General features: G+C 46.7%; 1 protein-coding gene across 1 annotated transcript in view; it reads left to right on the forward strand.

The window, feature by feature from the left end:
• LOC126997938 (hemicentin-2-like) overlaps positions 1–22540 on the forward strand; it is a 162905-nt gene extending 140365 nt beyond the window's left edge. Inside the window, exons 8-9 of the mRNA XM_050859190.1 lie at positions 16854–16965; positions 22388–22540. Of these exons, the coding sequence (XP_050715147.1) occupies positions 16854–16965; positions 22388–22418 (143 nt within the window). The 3' untranslated portion in view covers positions 22419–22540. The remainder of the gene's footprint in view (positions 1–16853; positions 16966–22387) is intronic.
• Positions 22541–22868: the final 328 nt, after the last annotated feature.

Genomic DNA, 22868 nt, shown 5'->3' on the forward strand with positions numbered 1-22868 from the left:
CTTCTATTAGATCGCCTCGCATTCTTCGTTTTGATAGGCTGAATAAATTTACTTCTTTAAGCCTTTGTTCATATGACAAATTTCTCAACCTAGGAATCATCTTTGTTACTCTTCGTTGGACCCGTTCCAACTTTTCTATGTCTTTTCTGTAGTAGGGAGACCAAAACTGTACACAGTACTCTAGACGGGTCGAACCAACGAATTATACAGTTTTAATATTACTTTTTCCGATTTATTATTAAAGACTCGTCCGATGAAGCCAACCAATTTGTTTGCAGTTTTAACTACCTCTGAACAATGCTGACCGGGCTTTAAATCGCTTGATATAGTGATTCCAAGATACTTTTCTTTACTTACTGCAGAAAGTTGTTGGCCATTCATTACGTACCGAACGCGATTGTTATTTTTTCCGATGTGCAACACTTTACATTTCTCAACGTTAAATTTCATTTGCCATTGATTGGCCCAACGTGCAAGTCGATCTATATCTGATTGTAAAGCTTCTTCGTCGAGTATCGCAGTTACTTTACTAGCAATTTTTGTGTCATCAGCAAATTTTGATACTTTGCAAATGAGCCCATCATCGATATCATTAACATAAATTAAGAAGAGCATGGGGCCAAGCACTGATCCTTGAGGTACGCCGCTTTTGACATCGAGCCAGTTAGATGTAACACCGTTTAGAACTACTCTCTGTTTCGCTCAGAGAGCTAGTCCAAAGCCAATTGTGAATGTTACCCGAGATACCGTGCGCCAGTAGTTTGATGAGCAATCGTTGGTGGGGACCTTATCAAATGCCTTTTGAAAATCCAGATATATGATATCTACTGATCTGCTTTCATCGAACACCTCAAAATATAGTGAAAAAATCAAGTAAGTTAGTCAAACACGAACGTTTACTACGGAAGCCATGTTGCGAATTATTTATTATATTATTTTCTTCGAAGAATTTCACCATATTGTCGCGAATGATAGTCTCCATTAACTTACAAACAATAGATGTCAGGCTAATTGGTCGATAGTTTCCTGGATGAGACTTGTCCCCCTTTTTGAAAATTGTGACATTTGCAAGTTTCCAATCCGACGGAACTTTTCCAGCTGTTAAAGATTTATTGAATATGATGGAGAGCGGTTTACAAATTTGATGTTTGATTTCTTTTAAGACCCTAGGGGTAATTTTGTCTGGACCAGGAGCTTTGCTTACTTTAATCTTTTCAATTGTGCGTAAAATGTCACTTTCTACGATGAGCACGCCATTAAACATCTTTTCGGTCCTTCTAACCTCCGGCGGTTGAGGTGATAAACAATCTTCGTCGGTAAATACGGATGCGAAAAAGTTATTTAGGATTGTAGCCATTTCATTTTCATCGTTCATGTGGTTACCATTTTCATTAGCAAGCGGTCCGATACCACAAGTGAGTGACTTTTTATTATTTACATAGCTGAAAAATTCTTTAGGATTAGATTTACTTGTTTCCGCTATATATTCTTCAAGATTTTTCTTGCTTCGTTTTATTAATTTCTTGGTTTCGCGGCGAATTCTGTCCAACTCTAGTTTGTCAGCCTCGCTCTGAGATGATATGTACCTACTGTATACGCGTTTTTTAAGAGATAGGCTATTTTGAATTTCGTTATTCCACCATTTGGGTTTCTTCTTAGAAGCTGAACGTCTGTTACGATAGGGTACGCATATGCTTATGGCATTGTTCAATATTGTGGTGAAGGCCTCCCACGATTTATCAATATCTGTTTCCGCTGTGAAGGGGAGGAGGATTACTGTGAAGGAATGGTAGGAGGGGAATGGGTGGAGGATTACTGTGAAGGAATGGGAGGAGGGAAAGGGGAGGAGGATTACTGTGAAGGAATGGGAGGAGGGAAAGGGGAGGAGGATTACTGTGAAGGAATGGTAGGAGGGGAATGGGTGGAGGATTACTGTGAAGGAATGGGAGGAGGGAAAGGGGAGGAGGATTACTGTGAAGGAATGGGAGGAGGGAAAGGGGAGGAGGATTACTGTGAAGGAATGGGAGGAGGGAAAGGGGAGGAGGATTACTGTGAAGGAATGGGAGGAGGAGAAGGGGAGGAGGAGAAGGGGAGGAGGATTACAGTTAAGGAATGGGTGGAGGGAAAGGGGAGGAGGATTACAGTTAAGGAATGGGAGGAGGGAGGAGGATTACAGTTAAGGAATGGGAGGTGGGAAAGGGGAGGAGGATTACTGTGAAGGAATGGGAGGAGGAAGGAGGAGGATTACTGTGAAGGAATGGGAGGAGGGAAGGGATGAGGATTACTGTGAAGGAATGGGAGGAGGAAGGGAGGAGGATTACAGTTAAGGAATGGGAGGAGGGGAGGAGGATTACAGTGAAGGAATGGGAGGAGGGGAAGGGGAGGAGGATTACAGTTAAGGAATGGGAGGAGGAGAAGGGGAGGAGGATTACAGTTAAGGAATGGGTGGAGGAAGGGAGGAGGATTACAGTTAAGGAATGGGAGGAGGAGAAGGGGAGGAGGATTACAGTTAAGGAATGGGAGGAGGGGAAGGGGAGGAGGATTACAGTTAAGGAATGGGAGGAGGGGAAGGGGAGGAGGATTACAGTTAAGGAATGGGAGGAGGAGAAGGGGAGGAGGATTACAGTTAAGGAATGGGTGGAGGGAAAGAGGAGGAGGATTACAGTTAAGGAATGGGAGGAGGGGAAGGGGAGGAGGATTACAGTGAAGGAATGGGAGGAGGGGAAGGGGAGGAGGATTACAGTTAAGGAATGGGAGGAGGAGAAGGGGAGGAGGATTACAGTTAAGGAATGGGAGGAGGAGGAGGAGGATTACAGTTACGGAATGGGAGGAGGTGAAGGGGAGGAGGATTACAGTTAAGGAATGGGTGGAGGGAAAGGGGAGGAGGATTACAGTTAAGGAATGGGAGGAGGGGAAGGGGAGGAGGATTACAGTTAAGGAATGGGAGGAGGAGGATTACAGTTAAGAATGGGGGAGGAGAGAGGAGGAGGATTACAGTTAAGGAATGGGAGGAGGGGAAGGGGAGGAGGATTACAGTGAAGGAATGGGAGGAGGGGAAGGGGAGGAGGATTACAGTTAATTAATGGGAGGAGGAGAAGGGGAGGAGGATTACAGTTAAGGAATGGGTGGAGGGAAAGGGGAGGAGGATTACAGTTAAGGAATGGGAGGAGGGGAAGGGGAGGAGGATTACAGTTAAGGAATGGGAGGAGGGGAAGGGGAGGAGGATTACAGTGAAAAAATGGAATAGAGTTGGTACGCTGCCCTGATTTCTACTCAGAAGGGTGGGTCGATGCCGGGTACTCAGTGTTGTTATTACGGGATTGGGAGAAGAGAGAGAGGAAGGAAAGAAAGGGAAAGAAATAGGGATGTAGAGAGGCAAATGGAAAGGAAAGGAAATAAAGGAAAGGGATATAGATGAATCAATAAGACAACTAAATTATGGGAGAAGGATGAATGGGGAATAAGGAAAGGAATGAAAGGGAAGAGGGTAATTGATGAGGGGAGGGAGAAGTGAAGGAAACGGTAAAAGTGCGAGAATAGGAAAGATGGAAAGGAGACTGAGATGTGGTTGGGGAGAGGTAGGTGAGGGGGGAGGAGAGAATGGGGAGGGTAAAGGTAAAGTTGGTGGCATACGCTATAGCTGCTCGTGGCTTTGGTGCTCATCTCCGTCACATTGGCCCTTGAGCCTGTGTTGGATGTGAACCCATCACCCCGAGACACAGGGCCAGTGTGACATCCTGGTTACCACAGTTTACCTTCCCCAGATTCTCAAGTAACCACTTATCAACCTGCCGGAAAGGGACTATCAGCCGTAGTATTAATCTCCCCCATTTCCGTTCCCCTCCCTTCCCTTTCCCTTGGCCATAAACCGTAGTGTAAAGCGTCCCCATGTAGTTGGAGTTGCTTTACGCTACCCCGTGAGGGTGCGGATGGGGTGGGAAAAGTGTTGACTCCGCGGGGTAGAAATACAGAACATTTTCAGATTTCCCTTCGCATATTTCATGAGTAAATAGTGTTCTATTTTTTATTATAGAAGGACATATATTGGAAAGTATCAGAATATTTTTATGACTGATATTATATCGCAAACTTTGCTAAAGTTAATATATATTTTTTAGTTTGTAAAGACTCTGGTGTTTCCGTTTGATTATGATCGTACAGTTATTCGTGAAGATTCATTTATAATTGTACCCAAGAATGGCAAAAGACGGAACATTGATGTCTAAATATGTCATTATTATGGGAATACTTAACATATACCATAAAAAAAATAGCATTTCTTGGCGACCACCTTGAATTAAGACAAAAAATGCTATAAATGACACGACCTGGCAACCCCTATGTGGCTGCCCCAAGTGTGTGTGATCAGTCATAGATACCAACCTGTCTCATAAATTAACTTACCCGCGTTACTTGTTATTTACCTGTAGATCAACAACGCTATTGTTTTGTTTTATGATATATAATGTATATGAATACAATGGTCCAGCGACCATTCCTCCTCCCATTCCTTCACAGTAATCCTCCTCCCCTTCACCTCCTCCCATTCCTTCACAGGAATCCTCCTCCCCTTCCCTTCCATCCATTCCACCACTGTAATCCTCCTCCCATTCCCCTCCTCCCATTCCTTCACAGTAATCCTCCTCCCCTTCACCTCCTCCCATTCCTTCACAGTAATCCTCCTCCCCTTCCCTTCCATCCATTCCACCACTGTAATCCTCCTCCCATTCCCCTCCTCCCATTCCTTCACAGTAATCCTCCTCTCCTTCCCTTCCATCCATTCCTTCACTGTAATCCTCCTCCCCTTCCCCTCCACCCATTCCTTCACAGTAATCCTCCTCCATCCCCCTCCTCCCATTCCTTCACTGTAATCCTCCTCCCCTTCCCCTCCTCCCATTCCTTCACAGTAATCCTCCTCCATTCATCTCCTCCCATTCCTTCATTGTAATCCTCTTCCCCTTCCCCTACTCCCATTCCTTCACAGTAATCCTCCTCCCATTCCTTCACTATAATCCTCCTCCCCTTCCCCTCCTCCCATTCCTTCACTGTAATCCTCCTCCCCTTCCCCTCCTCCCATTCCTTCACTGTAATCCTCCTCCCCTTTCCCTCCTCCCATTCCTTCACTGTAATCCTCCTCCCCTTCCCCTCCTCCCATTTCTTCACAGTAATCCTCCTCCATTCTCCTCCTCCCATTCCTTCACAGTAATCCTCCTCCCCTTCCCCTCATCCCATTCCTTCACTGTAATCTTCCTCCCATTCCTTCACTGTAATCCTCCTCCCCTTCCCCTCCTCCCATTCCTTCACTGTAATCCTCCTCCCCTTCCCCTCCTCCCATTCCTTCACAGTAATCCTCCTCCCCTTCCCTTCCATCCATTCCTTCACTGTAATCCTCCTCCCCTTCACCTTCTCCCATTCCTTCACAGTAATCCTCCTCCCCTTCCCTTCCATCCATTCCTTCACTGTAACCCTCCTCCCCTTCCCCTCCTCCCATTCCTTCACAGTAATCCTCCTCCATCCCCCTCCTCCCATTCCTTCACTGTGATCCTCCTCCCCTTCCCCTCCTCCCATTCCTTCACAGTAATCCTCCTCCATTCACCTCCTCCCATTCCTTCATTGTAATCCTCTTCCCCTTCCCCTCCTCCCATTCCTTCACAGTAATCCTCCTCCCATTCCTTCACTGTAATCCTCCTCCCCTTCCCCTCCTCCCATTCATTCACTGTAATCCTCCTCCCCTTCCCCTCCTCCCATTCCTTAACTGTAATCCTCCTCCCCTTCCCTTCCTCCCATTCCTTCACTGTAATCCTCCTCCCCTTCCCCTCCTCCCATTTCTTCACAGTAATCCTCCTCCATTCTCCTCCTCCCATTCCTTCACAGTAATCCTCCTCCCCTTCCCCTCATCCCATTCCTTCACTGTAATCTTCCTCCCCTTCCCTTCCTCCCATTCCTTCACTGTAATCCTCCTCCCCTTCCCCTCCTCCCATTCCTTCACTGTAATCCTCCTCCCCTTCCCCTCCTCCCCTTCCTTCACTGTAATCCTCCACCCCTTCCCCTCCTCCCATTCCTTCACTGTAATCCTCCACCCCTTCCCCTCCTCCCATTCCTTCACTATAATCCTCCTCCCCTTCCCCTCTTCCCATTCCTTCACAGTAATCCTCCACCCCTTCCCCTCCTCCCATTCCTTCACTGTAATCCTCCTCCACTTCCCCTCCTCCCATTCCTTCACTGTAATCCTCCTCCCCTTCCCCTCCTCCCATTCTTTCACAGTAATCCACCCCTCTTCCCCTCCTCTCATTCCTTTCCAGTAATCCTCCTTCCCTTCCCCTCCTCCCATTCTTTCACAGTAATCCTCCTATCCTTCCCCTCCTCCCATTCCTTCACAGTAATCCTCCTCCCCTTCCCCTCCTCCCATTCCTTCACAGTAATCCTCCACCTTCCCCACCTCCCATTCCTTACCAGCAATCCTCCCCCCGTCCCCTCCTCCCATTCCTTCACTGTAATCTTCCTCCCCTTCCCCTCCTCCCATTCCTTCACTGTAATCCTCCTCCCTTTCCCCTCCTCTCATTCCTTCACAGTAATCCTCCTCCCATTCCCCTCCTCCCATCCCTTTACAGTAATCCTCCAACCTTCCCCTCCTCCCATTCCTTCACTGTAATCCTCCTCCCCTTCCCCTCCTCCCATTCCTTCACTGTAATCCTCCTCCCCTTCCCCTCATCCCATTCCTTTACAGTAATCCTCCTCCCCTTGCCCTCCTCCTTTTACTTCACAGTAATCCTCCTCCCCTTCCCCTCCTCCCATTCCTTCATAGTATTCCTCCTCCCCGTCCCCTCCTCCCATTCCTTCACAGTAATCCTCCCCTCTTCCCCTCCTCCCATTCCTTCACAGTAATCCTCCCCTCTTCCCCTCCTCCCATTCCTTCACAGTAATCCTCCTCCCCTTCCCCTCCTCCCATTCCTTCACAGTAATCCTCCTCCCCTTCTCCTCCTCCCATTTTTTCACAGTAATCCTCCTCCCCTTCCCCTCCTCCCATTCCTTCACTGTAATCATCCTCCCCTTCCTCTCCTCTCATTCTCCTCCTCCCCTTCCCCTCCTCCCATTCCTTCACTGTAATCCTCCTCCCCTTCCCCTCCTCCCATTCCTTCACAGTAATCCTCCCCTCTTCCCCTCCTCCCATTCCTTCACTGTAATCCTCCTCCCCTTTCCCTCCTCCCATTCCTTCACTGTAATCCTCCTCCCCTTCCCCTCCTCCCATTCCTTCACTGTAATCCTCCTCCCCTTCCTCTCCTCTCATTCCTTCACTGTAATCCTCCCCTGCCCCTCCTCCCATTCCTTAACTGTAATCCTCCTCCCCTTCCCCTCCTCCCATTCCTTCACAGTAATCCTCCTCCCCTTTCCCTCCTCCCATTCCTTCACTGTAATCCTCCTCCCCTTTCCCTCCTCCCATTCCTTCACAGTAATCCTCCTCCCCTTCCCCTCCTCCCATTCCTTCACAGTAATCCTCCTCCCCTTCCCCTCCTCCCATTCCTTCACTGTAATCCTCCTCCCCTTCCCCTCCTCCCATTCCTTCACAGTAATCCTCCTCCCCTTCCCCTCCTCCCATTCCTTCACTGTAATCCTCCTCCCCTTTCCCTCCTCCCATTCCTTCACAGTAATCCTCCTCCCCTTCCCCTCCTCCCATTCCTTAACAGTAATCCTCCTCCTTTTCTCTTCCTCCCATTTCTTCACAGTAATCCTCCTCCCCTTCCCCTCCTCCCATTCCTTCACAGTAATCTTCCTCCTCTTTTCTTCCTCCCATTTCTTCACAGTAATCCTCCTCCCCTTCCCCTCCTCCCATTCCTTCACAGTAATCCTCCTCCCCTTCCCCTCCTCCCATTCCTTCACAGTAATCCTCCTCCCCTTCCCCTCCTCCCATTCCTTCACAGTAATCCTCCTCCCCTTTCCCTCCTCCCATTCCTTCACAGTAATCTTCCTCCTCTTCCCTTCCTCCTATTTCTTCACAGTAATCCTCCTCCCTTTCCCCTCCTCCCATTCCTTTCCAGTAATCCTCCTCCCCTTCCCCTTCTCCCATTCTTCCACTGTAATCATCCTCCCCTTCCCCTCCTCCCATTCCTTTCCAGTAATCCTCCTCCCCTTCCCCTTCTCCCATTCTTCCACTGTAATCCTCCTCCCCTTCCCCTCCTCCCATTCCTTTCCAGTAATCTTCCTCCCCTTCCCCTCCTCCCATTCTTTTCCAGTAATCTTCCTCCCCTTCCCCTCCTCCCATTCCTTTCCAGTAATCTTCCTCTCCTTCCCCTCCTCCCATTCCTTTCCAGTAATCTTCCTCCCCCTCCCCGCCTCCCATTCCTTTCCAGTAATCTTCCTCCTTCCCTCCTCCCATTCTTTTCCAGTAATCCTCCTCCCTTCCCTCCTCCCATTCCTTTCCAGTAATCTTCCTCTCCTTCCCGTCCTCCCATTCCTTTCCAGTAATCTTCCTCCCCTTCCCCTCCTCCCATTCCTTTCCAGTAATCTTCCTCCCCTTCCCCTCCTCCCATTCCTTCACAGTAATCCTCCTCCCCTTCCCCTCCTCCCATTCCTTCACAGTAATCCTCCTCCCCTTCACCTCCTCCCCTTCCTCCACTGTAATCCTCCTCCCTTTCCCCTTCTCCCATTCCTTCACTGTAATCATCCTCCCCTTCCCCTCCTCCCATTCCTTTCCAGTAATCTTCCTCCCCTTCCCCTCCTCCTATTCCTTCACAGTAATCCTCCTCCCCTTCCCCTCCTCCCATTCCTTCACTGTAATCCTCCTCCCCTTCCCCTCCTTCCATTCCTTTCCAGTAATCCTCCTCCTCTTCCCTTCATCATATTCCTTTACAGTATTCCTCCTCCCCTTCCCTTCCTCCCTTTCTTTCACTGTAATCCTCCTCCCTTTCCCATCCTCCCCTCCCTTCCCGCCAGTTCCCTCACCCTTCCGAGCATATTCATTAGAAGTATAGTTATGTTTCTATATTTTTCCAACTAACACAAGAGAGCAAACGGAACGAGAGCTGTATCACAAAGCATAAATGAAAATTATAGACTCAGTGACTTGTCTATTTGATTTGTGTGTGTGTGTGTGTGTGTGTGTGTGTGTGTGTGTGTGTGTGTGTGTGTGTGTGTGTGTGTGTCAGAATTCCTCACTGAGTTACATGCACTCTTTTATTGACACTTTTAACGCGGGACACAAAACAGTCTTCATTGTTTGTATTGTCCATCGTGTGCGGCCTTTGTTTTTTAGCTGACCGTTGGACAGTACCGGTTGTTGTTTTTGTTTTTTTGTTTGTTTGTTCGGTTGGTTTCGTTTTCCCATTTCCTGTAATGTGTTTGTTTTACTTGATATTTTTATTGTATTTTGTTTTGCGGCAATGCTAAATTTAGTTTTTATTTGTGTGTTCGATTCGTGTTTTTTCTCTCTTTTGCGTGTATTTTTCCTGCTTTTGTTTTCGCGTCGTTTCATTCATACTCTCTATTTATCAGTTTTATTCGCTTTGTAAGTCCAAGTTTTCACTTACCGTCTTGTTATTTTTTTTGTCCTATTTTTCACTGCGCTTCTTTAGCTTCATCAGTGTAGTTCATTTCCGGAGTCGTCAGTTTTGTATCGCTCATAAGAATAATTTCCATGTCGCAGCTTGTCTTACCTGTCGGGTTACCTTTCAGTCTCCGAGTTTACCTGTTGAAGTATAACCAATTATGCTCACCTGGAGCAACACGTCAATTAAAACGTTACTTGTTTATGTCGTTGTTCCTCTCAATGGGTAGTGTTACGCCTGGCATCACAACACAACTTTTTTTTTATTTCCTGAATGCTGTACTTGCGCTCAATTGGAAGAATTAGGCGTGGCGTAACATGAATCCAGTTTAATATACTTATATTTCTAGAGACAGAGATTGGTGACGTGAACAAAAAACAAATCATTTAAACTTTAGTCTGTTTCAGCGACAGGACAAAAATAAAGCTCACGGGATGGCAACAGTTTCATTCATAACGTCGTTCCTTTAGGCTGAGCTCGGGCTCGTTCTTTCGATTTTTTTGTTTTTTTTTGTTTTGTTTTTGCCTACTGGTGAAAACATGTATTGGAATATAGTATTTATTGTCTTCGGCACGTCATAACTATCACGATGAGGAAGTTAGAAATAGAGTAACGAAACTGTCGCTATAGTTCAAGCGTCAACTTTCTCTTGCTCGCCTGACCGGACTCTACTGGTAGGACTCTACGGGTAGGACACGAAGTAATGGGTTTAAACTGGATAAATTCAGATTCAACAGAGACAGGCAAAAATTGGCTTACTAATAGAGTGGTGGATGAGTGGAATAGGCTTAGCAGTCACGTGGTGAGTGCCAATATAATTGTCACATTAAAAAATAGATTGGATAAATTCATGGACAGCGATATTAGGTGGGGTTAGATACACGGGAGCTTAGGTTCAAAAGAGCTGCCTTGTACAGGCCTACCGGCCTCTTGCAGACTCCTACGTTCTTATGTCTTGCCATACTGATGAAAGACTTAGAATGGCGCTCTTTATTTCATACACGTACTGTTAAGTATTGCATTGGGAATCTTCGAGTCATGGGCGTCATTTTTCTGATATTTTCTTTTTTTTATAAATATCATTGATTCAGTTTTGTGAAATCACATTGACATGAAAATTAATACCCGTTGAAGTTTAGGATTCAGTCACCAGAGAAAGTGAGTAAGGCTTTTGGGCTTTTAGGGAATTAAGAAAATATTTGATGTAAATTATGTAAAAATATCAAAAACAAGAAAATGGAGGTATCAAGTAAAAGAGAATGGAAACTGACTGAAAGGTTGGTAAAAAAAATGACATAAAATACTGAAAGACAGTCCATTAAATTTGATGAGTGTTCTAAAATTGTACGTCTGTAGAACGAGAAGCAAGTATTGTTTATTTAAATCAAAAAAGTGCCCAGAGGAAAACATTCCCTTCATTCTTTCGAATAAAAAAAAGCCTTTTAGCAAATAAACACAACAATGGAAATTTCCATTTCTAAATGGAAGCCAACGAAAATGAATGCGAAAGAACTAAAAACTAATAAGCTAATAACAAACTAATAATAATACTGATCATAAAAAAATATATAAATAAAACGAAAAAGACTAAACATAGATTAACTAAATACCAGACAACTGAAAATAAGCAAACTAAAAAAAAAAACTCAAGAGGAGAATTCGCCATGGCATTTTAGGGAAATAGTGGAAAATTATGAAATTGAAATATACGCCTTGGTAAATCCATCTGTCCTGAAAATGTCGAATGTAGTTTTTTTTCAGAATCCAAAAATTTATATGTTCTTGGCTGAGTGAATTTAACTACTCACCGGGTGTTTGGCATGCCGCTGAGCGTGTGTTTGATGATATAGTAGGTTTTGTGACGTAGTTTCATTATGTATGACAAAATAATACATTCTCGCGTATTCTCAAAAATAAATACATTCTCGCGTATTCTCAAAAATAAATACATTCTCGAGGAATTCTGGTAGCTTTCCCTGGGAGGAGGACGGGTGTGTGATATGGCTAGTTGTTGTGACGCGCTTAGACTGAGAGCCAACTAGAGACACGCTACTTGTTACTCTCTTTACTCTCGCATACTGGACCGTCCCATCGACCTTGGGGAACATTTTATGTACACAGAGAGGACACGATGCATCAGGGAAAAGGGCGTGTGGAGCAGATGTTAAGTATGGCGGCTCACACGGGAAACAAACAAAGGGATTTCACTGAAAGACCTTCCCAGAAATCATTAAACGTAAAAGTTAGGCTGTTATTAAATTCAAACTACGACCGAGATGGGAAATAAAAATACTACAAATACCGAGACTGCTGGGAAAACATCACAAGTAAACGAGGCGGAAGGACGGACATCTAACAAACAAACAGACGTGGAGAAGGAGGAGGATAATTAAGAAGAAAATAATGATCCACAGAAGGCGAGGAAAGGGAAAGGCAATATAGAAGACTAAGGAAAGAACCACAAGGAAAAGATCAAAGGTGGTAAAAGGTTTAGATTCTCTCTCTCTCTCTCTCTCTCTCTCTCTCTCTCTCTCTCTCTCTCTCTCTCTCTCTCTCTCTCTCTCTTTTTATTTAAACATGTTCAGTACATTAGTACATTGCAGTATTATTTTTCTATGCTAAAGTTCCCCCGACCGTTGGGGACCTATTTAAAAGCTTCTGCCGAGGTTACAATTATATACATGTTTACGGTGGGTGTAGGAATAGCCACCTGTGGGACGCAACCTTCATCTGCTGAGTGGACAGTTGTGTCACGTCCACATCAGCAGTGAGGTTGTTCCACCACACCACCGCTGCGATGGAGAAGGCACGTTGGTGGGTGCTGGAGCGGGCCATTGGGACTTCCAGGAGGGAGGCGTTGCTCAGCACCGTTCTCGTGCTGCGCTCAGACCTTCTCCAGGTAGCCCTCAGGTCCGTCAGGTGGGGCACTAGGCCCACTTATGCCTTGTGTAGCACCGTCAGGGCAGCGACGCGGCGACGGTGCTCCAGGCTGTTCAGCTGGTTCGTGGCTGCTCTTGTCCGTCCCTCGTGTGGTTGTTGTTGTTGTTGTTGTTGTTGTTGTTGTCGATGTTGTTGTCGCTGTGCCTCCCACTGGCTCGGTCGGTGGTGCTGGGTGCCGTTGATGAGGCGTTCAGCCCTCCTCTGCACCTTGTCTAGCAGGTTGAGGTGGCAGCGGGCGCTGGCCATCCAGGTGAGCGGTGCATACTCCATCACTGGACGGACTTGTGCCTTATAGAGGGTGTTCAGGCCCTCAGCATCGAGGAGGTTCTTCATGCGGCGCAGGAGGCTCACTTTCTGGGAGGCTTTGTGCGCCACCCTTTCAAGGTGACGGTCGAACCGCAGCTGGGAGTCCACCTCCACGCCCAGGATGTCGACGCTGGCCTGCAGAGGGATGGTGTCGTTCCCGAATCTCAGTCTGCCGTGGAGTTGCCTCGCGTCCTCCCGAGAACGTGATATTACCATGGCCTGGGTTTTGTCAGGGGCAAACCTGACTTGCCACCTCTTTCCCCAGGCCATTATGTCTGCCAACTGTCTGTTGACGGACTCTATCACGTCCTGGGCTTCCTCCCTCTTGTATGTTCTGGAGAGGGTGCAGTCGTCGGCGTAGGCGCTTGCTGCCGGGATGGTTTGCAGGAGGTCGTTAAAGTATATGTTCCACAGAATAGGTCCAAGGACGGACCCCTGTGGAACGGAGGCCTCCACCGGGAAGCTGGTCGAGGTGCTTCCGTTGACTGCTACGCGGAGGCTCCTGCCTAACAGGTAGTTTGAGAGCAGGCACAGCAGGTCCCCCGTGATGCCTAGTTGCTCTAGCTTCGCCGTCAGACCGCCGTGCCAAACGGAGTCGAACGCGCCAGCTATATCCAGAGCAATCACGAATGAGGGGTGGCCGTCATCAAGGGCGTCATGCCAGGACTTTGAAAGGAGAAGGAGGAGGTCTGAGGTAGAGCGGCCCTTCCGAAAACCAAACTGCTTCGGTGATTGCAGGTGGTTTTCCTCGAGGAAGGATGTCAATTGCTCCCCGATGATCCTCTCAAATATCTTGCTGATGATTGGGAGGAGTGATATTGGCCTGTAATTGCCTGGCTCGGACCTGGATTTTTTCTTGTGTACGGGTGTGACTCTGGCCTCCTTCCACTGTGCAGGCCACACCCCGCTCTGCAGGCATCGCCGGAAGATCTGGGCGAGGGGGCTGGTGAGCTCATCGGAGCATCGCCGCAGTAAGTATGGACTCACGCTGTCAGGGCCTGGCGCCTTCCTGGTGTTGACGCCCCTCAGATGTCTCCTGACAGCGTCCTCAGAGATTAGCACACTCTCTAGTCTTGAGGCGATGAGTTGGGGGAGGGTGGGCGGCTGCCTGTCTGGTTCCTGGGTTGTCATCTTTTAACTGAAGTGGCAGGCCAGCAGGTCAGCCTTTTCCCGGCTGGTGATGGCCAGGTCTCTCTCTCTCTCTCTCTCTCTCTCTCTCTCTCTCTCTCTCTCTCTCTCTCTCTCTCTCTCTCTCTCTCTCCAGACAAACTCTTTAATCCGTTTAGCCATTAAATAATTACATACAATCATTACTTAACAAGCGGAGGGGAGCTGTCACCCCTATCATGTATTTTCAAGTAATTATGGCAAGCTCTTTCACCGATAATTAATTAACAGTAATAACCACCTAACAATCAGAGCTGTTAGCATTGATAATTAATTAAAGGGAACCGCGTGTTTATTGCTTAATGGGCCTATGAAGGTTTACATCCTTAGGTTAATTTGTATCGTGTGTGTGTCGGGGGTAAGGTGGGATGGGCTTCCCCTCCCCCCTAATTAACCGTAAGGATGGGTTCACCTGACTATCGTGCCGGTCTTATAATCAACTACCAACAGACTCTTTCAGTGTACGGAATTAATACATTGCTGTTTAACTTACTGCTTGTGTGATTGTGTATTCTGACATTCGCACAGATAACTTCCGACGGATTTCTCCAGCACACCTGTGCGCCCTGCCTCTTCGTACAGGCTCCAGCCAGATCCTTCCGTGTAGTGAATCAATACATTTCATCTTTAATCCTCGCTGCGTTACATGTGATTCTGCAGCTTTCTATAACAACCTCCTCTTCCGCGTTTCTGCAGCATTCTTTAGTAAATCTTGATAGATTTATATTTCCATAATAACCACGTACCACATGACTCTCCATCATAGCATGTCAAATAAATCTTATTCTCTAATTTGTTAAGGAATCGGAGTGCACCACTTATGACATTCTTTATCAGGTAAACAGATTTTTCTGTTGTAGTTAGTTAGGCCGGGCCAGCATTAAGAAGATTTCTACAGGAGGTAGAAATGAATGTGAAGATATGATGTTGCATGTTGGAAGCAAATAGTACTTATGTTCATTACCGTAATACTGAGATTAGCGAAGGCATCGTTAATGTTAACCACTTACTTCTCATCTACTTTGTTATTTCATTACCTGGACACTGTAGTTTGTTGAAGTATTTTAAGGATATTTAATATATGCAAAATCTTGCCTTCTATCTGATCGCCAGTATGGGTTCCGCAAGGGGCGTTCTGCTGGTGATCTCTTTGCCTTCCTAACTGACTCTTGGTCATCCTCTCTTAGCCGTTTCAGTGAAACTTTTGCTATTGCGCTGGACATATCAAAAGCTTTTGATAGGGTCTGGCACAAATCTTTGCTTTCCAAACTACCCTCCTACGGTTTATATCCTTCTCTATGTACCTTTATTTCCAGTTTCCTTTCTGACCGTTCTATTTCTGCTGTGGTGGACGGTCACTGTTCTTCCCACAAACCTATCAACAGTGGTGTCCCACAGGGTTCTGTCCTATCTCCCACTCTCTTTATGTTGTTCATTGACGATCTTCTTTCCAAAACGAACTGTTTTATCCATTCTTACGCCGATGACTCCACTCTGCATTACTCAACTTCTTTCAATAGAAGACCCACCCTACAGGAACTTAATGATTCAAGGCTGGAGGCAACAGAACGCTTAGCCTCAGACCTTACTATTCTTTCCGATTGGGGCAAGAGGAACCTGGTGTCCTTCAACGCCTCAAAAACACAGTTTCTCCACCTATCCACTTGACACAATCTTCCAAACAACTATCCCCTATTCTTTGTCAACACCCAGCTATCACCTTCTTCAACACTAAACATCCTCGGTCTATCCTTAACTCAAAATCTCAACTGGAAACTTCATATCTCATCTCTTACTAAATTAGCTTCCTCTAGGATGGGCGTTCTGTACCGTCTCCGCCAGTTCTTCTCCCCCGCACAGATGCTATCCATTTACAGTAGCCTTGTCCGCCCTCGTATGGAGTATGCATCTCATGTGTGTGTGTTTGGGGGGGGGGGGGGGTCCACTCACACAGCTCTCCTTGACAGAGTGGAGTCAAAGGCTCTTCGTCTCATCAGCTCTCCTCCTCATACCTTCTTCTACCTCTCAAATTCCGCCTTCATGTTGCCTCTCTTTCTATCTTCTATCGATATTTTCATGCTGACTTCTCTTCTGATCTTGCTAACTGCATGCCTACCCCCCTCCCGCGGCCTCGCTGCACACGACTTTCTACTCATGCTCATCCCTATACTGTCCCAACCCCTTATGCAAGAGTTAACCAGCATCTTCACTCTTTCATCCCTCACGCTGGTAAACTCTGGAACAATCATCCTTCATCTGTATTTCCTCCTGCCTACGACTTGAACTCTTTCAAGAAGAGGGTATCAGGACACTTCTCCTCCCGAAATTGACCTCTCTTTTTGGACACTCCTTTGACCTCTATTCAGGAGCAGTGAGTAGCGTTTTTTTTTATATTTTTTTTACACCCTTGAATTGTCTCCTTAGCTGTAAAAAAAAAAAAATTCTTCTAGCAGATATAATGTAACTTTTAGATGGCAATTCAATCGATTGGTAGTTGAGACCACTAAGATCCACCATGTCTGTTAGTTCAATCGCTGAACAGTGGTGTTAATTACCGTCATTGTAATACTAACAACTTTTCTGATGTTACTTAATTTTGTCGAAGGTAACAGATAAACACTTAATTTCACTTTACCAATAGTTAGTTAAGGGCCACCAGTATATACCTCACCTGTTACCTCATTTCCTGTACATTGTGGTCATCTAAGACCATTAAATAACTAACCACTTACCTACTTTTCTTCAGTCTCTTTTAGCAAATAGAAAATAAAATGCGGAAATAGTCCCCTTTAGGTAGACAAGATCATTACTAATAATTCCCTCGCTTGTTAGTCATTTCCTGGCGGAGAGTGGCGGGTGTACTGTGCATTAACTTCCTGCCGTCATTTTCCCCTCCAGGAGACACCTCAGCCGCGATGCAACACTCCACCAACACCTCCTCCTCCTCCCACCGAGCTGTCCATGCCTCCGTCGCCACCATCATTCACCTTCTGAGTCTGTCCTTAGTGCTGTGAGTGCGCTGCAAGGTGTGGCTCGGCGTGTGATGGTGTGGGTAACGTTGCGGGGGTGTGGGTGTGGCTGAGGGTGGGTAGGCAATGTTGTGGCTGTGTGGGTGTAGCTCAGGGTGTGTGGATAATATGGCTGTGCGGGTATGGCTGAGGGTGTGTGGTTAATAATGTAGCGGCTTTGTGGATGTGGCTAAGGGTGTGTGGGGAATGTTGCTGGTGTGTGGGTGTGGCTGAGAATGTGTGGGAAATGTTGCTGATGTGTTGGTGTGGCTGAGGGTGTGTGGGTAATGTTTTGAATGTGTGGCTGAGGGTGTGTGGGTAATGTTGCGGCTGTGTGGGTGGTTGTTGTTTTTTTACGTCGTGGCCTATAACGCTGGTAGGCTTTCTTGGTTGAGCTTGGTGGTCGGCCCAAGTCCGTCATCGCGTAGGCAAGTGTTTTATGGTCTCACCCAAGGTAAAGGGAGGCAAGCCAGGTATTCTCACGTGGGGGGCGCTGGACCAAAATTGTTGTGGACTGCGCAGGCAGACCGTGACGTCACAGGCTAGACGTGGAAGAGGTCTGATTGCTGCGTGGACTTCAGTCTTGACCCAACCACCGGCGAGAGGAGGTTTATCTGAGCGGTCCGTTTTCTGTGACATGGGAAACTCTTGTAGAGTATGCCTTCGTGTTGCATTGTTCGTGGGTACAGATCCCTGCATCCCAAAGGGACCACACTGCTTTTTCGGTCTCCCAAAAGATGAAGTTACAAATTCAGTTTAGTACTGTGTGTAATTTCATTAGGCATATACTGTACATAAATAAATCATAAGTCTGTAGGCTCATTAGATAGTACAATGGAAGCTGCCAAGTTGTAGAGGGAAGGAACTCAATGAGCTTAGCTGCACTGGGCACCATGGTTTATACCCAAGGCTTATCATAGGTGAACAAATACTTTAAAGAGGAATGGGAACCCTGGATTAAATGTGAACGCACTTGCCCTATAGCCATTATTATTATTATTATATGAGTGAATTGCCCTAACACTCCAGGGAAAATTAATGCAGAGGGCACTAAAACAGTACTGAAAGACAGTGCATTCCAGGATCAGAACCTACTTAGACGTGCAACGGACTACATTACATTAAGATACCTTTAAATTCTCACACACACTCTCTTTTTCTCTATCTATCGCTTGCTCTCGTACACTTGGAGAAAGAAAATAAGGAGAAGGCATGATGTCACAGAAGTGAAGCAGTCTTGGCCTTGGCTTAACTCCTCCCACCCCTACACCCCATGCTTCACCTCACACGCTGAGGGCCACTCCATGTATTCTTCCTTCAAGCTCGTATAGCCCGTGACGTCACTTAGATGCGCAGAGAGTGGTGGGGTAGGGGGGATCGAGACTACCTGCTGTTCCTTCTACCACGGTTTCACCATCTATTCTTGGCTCATACTGCCCCCCGGAGCTCATTCTTGATTTCACTTGGACCGTTCATCTAGAGTCCGGGATGATAGGTGGTCTGCAGGACAGCATGTGGGTAATCTTAGGCCACTCGGCGGTGACTGAAAAATCCCAGGTGTTAGCGGTGGATTCAAACCCGCATCATCCAGAACGCGGCGAGCGCGGGACCGGCACGCTAACCACTCCGCCACTCAGAGAGTGGTTATATTTAACCCCTAAAGGGCCGGAGGCGGCTATAGCCGCTTTTCCACGGAAGGGCCGGGGGCGGTTATAACCCGCTTTTTTTTCGCTAAATTTGTTTTTTTAATGACTTTCGACGATTTTCGTTCGCAACTGCCAGAGGCTATGTTTTGAGCTATCTTTTACTGCTTCAGAATCTTCTCCGCTCTCACGCGTATCCTGGCACACTGACACGGTCCTGATTCCTGCCACCTTCCCGCAGCCAAGCAACACGAGAATGAGAATGAAGAGTGCTACAATGACTCCCCCCCACCCAGACGACTGTGTTACATAGAGAAAGCTTAGTATTGACTATATATAAGACTTGTGTGTGTGTGTGTGTGTGTGTGTGTGTGTAATTCACCACGGCCTGATCACGAGTTGGACTAGCGATTGCCAGCAAGTACCTTCACAATTTGTGCAAGGCTCTTTAGTCGATCTTTGGGTACACATAACACAATCAATCCCCATTACTCAAGGGGGGAGGGGGGGGGGTAGTAACCGCTCCTACTCAGCGGGAAAAACCCGGCCTGAGCGGGGTTCAAATCGCTGCCGCCCACGCCGCGAAGCTCAGCACTTTACCGACTGAGCTATGTGTGTGTGTGTGTGTGTGTGTGTGTGTGTGTGTGTGTGTGTGTGTGTGTGTGTGCAAGTGTTTGAGTGTGGATATGGTGTTGCAAGTGTGACTGTTTAGGTAAACTTGTGGTATGGCTGTGGCTGTGAGTGCATGGGTGAGGGTGACGGTGTTGCTGTAACTGCGTAGAAATAACTATGGATGCGGGTAGGTGAGCGTGTGTTTGCGTGGGATAATGTAGTAATAGGTTCGAGTGTGGCATCTGGGAGCTGGTTGTGGGTGGGCCGGTGGCCATGGGTGTGCTTAACATCTTAACACGTCTACCTGTGATAGTTGCATATGTGAACGTAAGTGTGTGTGTGTGTGTGTGTGTGTGTGTGTGTGTGTGTGTGTGTGTGTGTGTGTGTGTGTGTGTGTGATGATCATTATTAATGATTTTTTTTTTTTTTTACGCCCAAGCCTGTAGCGCCGGTAGGCTTTCTTGAGGGGACAGGTGATCGGCCCAAGCCCGTTCTGACTCAGGCACGTGTTTATAGTGGCGCCATCTATTCTTGGCTCATGCTGCCCCCCTAAGCTCATTCTTGATTTCCCTAGGACAGTTCCTCTAGAGTCCGGGTTGATGGGTGGTCTTCCGGACCGCATGTGGGTAGTCTTGGGCCACTCGGCGTTGACTGAAAAAATCCCAGGTGTTAGCGGCGGATTCGAACCCACGCGGCGGAACGCGAGACCGCCACGCCAACCACTCAACCACCGCCTCCCCATGTGTGCGTGTGTCTGTGTGTGTGTGTGTTTTGTCAATGTGTGTGTGTGTGTGTGTGTGTGTGTGTGTCATAACCTTATTTTTATTATTTCGTTCCTCCGTGTTTGTAACTTCTTAATTTTTATTGGCCTTGTTTATCTAACCATAGACTTCACAACTAGTTGACGGGAAATCTCTTCAGTCTTGGCGCGCTGGCTTCGCGTAAGGGGCCGATTGTTATGGCGACTTTCACTGCGACAACTCAAACACACTCTGCGTTCTTACTCCGAATTTAAGTGGAAACAGGACGAAATCTTCAAGTTTTAGTGCATACAAGCAGGCAGGAGTCTCTAAGTGATTTGGGAGGATTCAAGGTAACTTATATAAAATAGCACCATGCGTGCACTTTGAAAACGTTGTGTAAAAAAAAATTGCGTAACTTTAGGTTGAAATCTTTACGTAAAAAAATGAATGATAACTGTGGATAGTAAGTTACGTATTACGTATTAGGAAACAAGAAATGTACGTTTAGTTAGTGCCTGCTCAGTTCCGCCTAACTCGCCTTAGGCACGCAGTCAGCTGGGCACCCCTCTGTAAATTATCGCTGTCCTGCCTCTGTTTACTCTCAAGTAAAGGACCCTACAGTTATTCATCGTCTCTGTACCCTTCCCCACAACTGGACGAGCGTGCAGAACTTCATGGTGAGCAACAGGTTGGCCCAGCGCCTGCATTGCTGAAGCTCGTCGGGTTCTTCCCGGGGACGTGCAGGCCGACCTGGACCGGGCAGGCAGAGGAGAAGGAGGACGACGAGGTGATCTTGGCCCAGCTTGCCAGGGAGCTGGCCGACGACCAGCCGGACCCGCCGACGGACGGTGCTCTCGCCGCGGTCGGTCACCTTCGCCAGCTACCTGGCCGGAAGGTCAGGCCAACTCCTCTGTGGCCGAGTGCTGCAAGCAGGAGCTTGCCCAGCAGGAGGAGATGAAGATTACCGGAGCTCGAGAGGGGCGACCCGCCCTCTGTGATGTTCGACGCCCTGGTCGAGCTGGTCAACAGGGGAGAGCTGGAGACGGGCCGAGGGCCAGCGGCCATCTCTCTCAATGGCCCACATGGCGTCCTTCGGGATGTCGCTGGACTCCCTGATGTGCAGGAGGACAAGAAGGAGCGCAGGTTGAGGTTCCTCTCCTTGCCATGCGCCACAGGACAGGTTCAGGCACCTCCTGGTGCAGGGACACCATCTTGCCGCACATCAGCAGGTCCCTCTTCAACTGTTTCGTGCTAATTTCTCCAGGACGTGACCAGAAGCGAGGAAGAACAAGGCCTTGAGGCAGCAGCCAGGAAGGGAGCAAGGAGGCAGGAAGGAGACGGCGAGGAACAGGGACGTGTAAGTCCAGGAAACTGACCGAGGCCCACAAGTCATAGGCCAAAAGGCTAAGTGATTGTTCAGGCCAGATAGCCGGCATCGAATTCAGCAAAATAAGTTGTGATTGTATATAGAAAATATTTTTGTTTTGTTGAGTAAAATTAAGATGTTCTGCATGCTTTCCTCAAGTATTAAGTTTCTAAAAATTAAGTGATTTATTAGATGTTAAAACTTACGTAAAAAATTGCACTAAATAAAAAAAAATAAGTAGCTATTTCGGGCAAAACTTATAAGATATACTAAATATTGCTATTGATTCTGAAAATATAAGTGATTATCTCTGCATTTGGTGATGTTTGTGCATCATCTGAGGATTTTATAATTTTAAGTTTATTATACTTATATAAAAACAATTAATCAGGATTTTATTAGGGAACGACTTTGAATTTTTGATACCGCTGCTCATGGAGACTCATATATGCCTTAGGGGAGCCTGTTTTAGTTTCAGGCTCAGCTGCTTTTTTGAAAATATTTAAATTTTAAATTTTTGAAAATCGGCCCCCTGCGAATCGGCCCCGCGCCCCGTTTCCCGTCAAGAGATTGTGAAGTCTATGATCTAACACATACCGAAGAAAATCCCTACTCGCGAATAATATACAACTTTCTCTTCATCACAAACTATCCATCTCTTTCTTTATTAAACAACAATATTTTGCGTGCAAGCAGAATTTCATTACACTTGCTTATCTAACATGAACATTTAGATATATATTTTTTCAAGATAAATCTGTATACTCGTATTTTCAAGTTAACCAACAATTCTAACTAACAATCAAATAGCATCGCTCTGATCCATCAGGTACATTTCACATTATTGATTGTTATAATCCTTGTCTTTGCAGTATAACAAGTTTTCCTCTTACCCAACCCTCCCTTGCCTCTTTTTTCTAACTTAATCAAGAATTTTACTCACAATCAAGCTAGAACATTTTTCATTCCTTACATAAAATGCCTTACATTTACAAACCATATTTTTTTCTACAATCCTTCCCTCACCTGACGTACCCCACCTGTGCTCCTGCGGAAACAGCCGTGTCCATGGTCACCTTGGCGGCAGGTAAGGGGAGTGTGAAGCCGTGACCGCCCCACAGTGCAGCTCCGTCACCCTCACCTGTCACTGGAGGGCCAGCCCACTAGTCTTCAACGTCACGACCTGACTGACAGGTGTTTATAAAGTATATTATTTTTTGTGTCTACATTTTCTGAGTTGGAGGTGGTTTCGCATTTGTAGTTTGGGTATATCTGGCGTGTTCTTTGTTTTCCTTATTTCTTTAGTAACTCAATGAATTTTAACATTTTTCTTCTTTATCTCCTTTTATTGATTTTTTTTTTACAACAAAGGAGACGGCTCAAGGGCAACAAAAAGAGTGTAGAAAAAAAAGCCCGCTTCTCACCGCTCCCACAACAGACAAAAGTAAAGACTGGCCAAAAGAGAGGTCAATTTCGGGTGGAGAGGTGTCTTGATACACTCTTCTTGAAAGAGGTCAAGTCATCGGTAGAATGAAATGCAG

Source organism: Eriocheir sinensis, chromosome 13, assembly GCF_024679095.1.
Source record: "Eriocheir sinensis breed Jianghai 21 chromosome 13, ASM2467909v1, whole genome shotgun sequence".
In the NCBI taxonomy this organism is placed as follows: Eukaryota; Metazoa; Arthropoda; class Malacostraca; order Decapoda; family Varunidae; genus Eriocheir; species Eriocheir sinensis.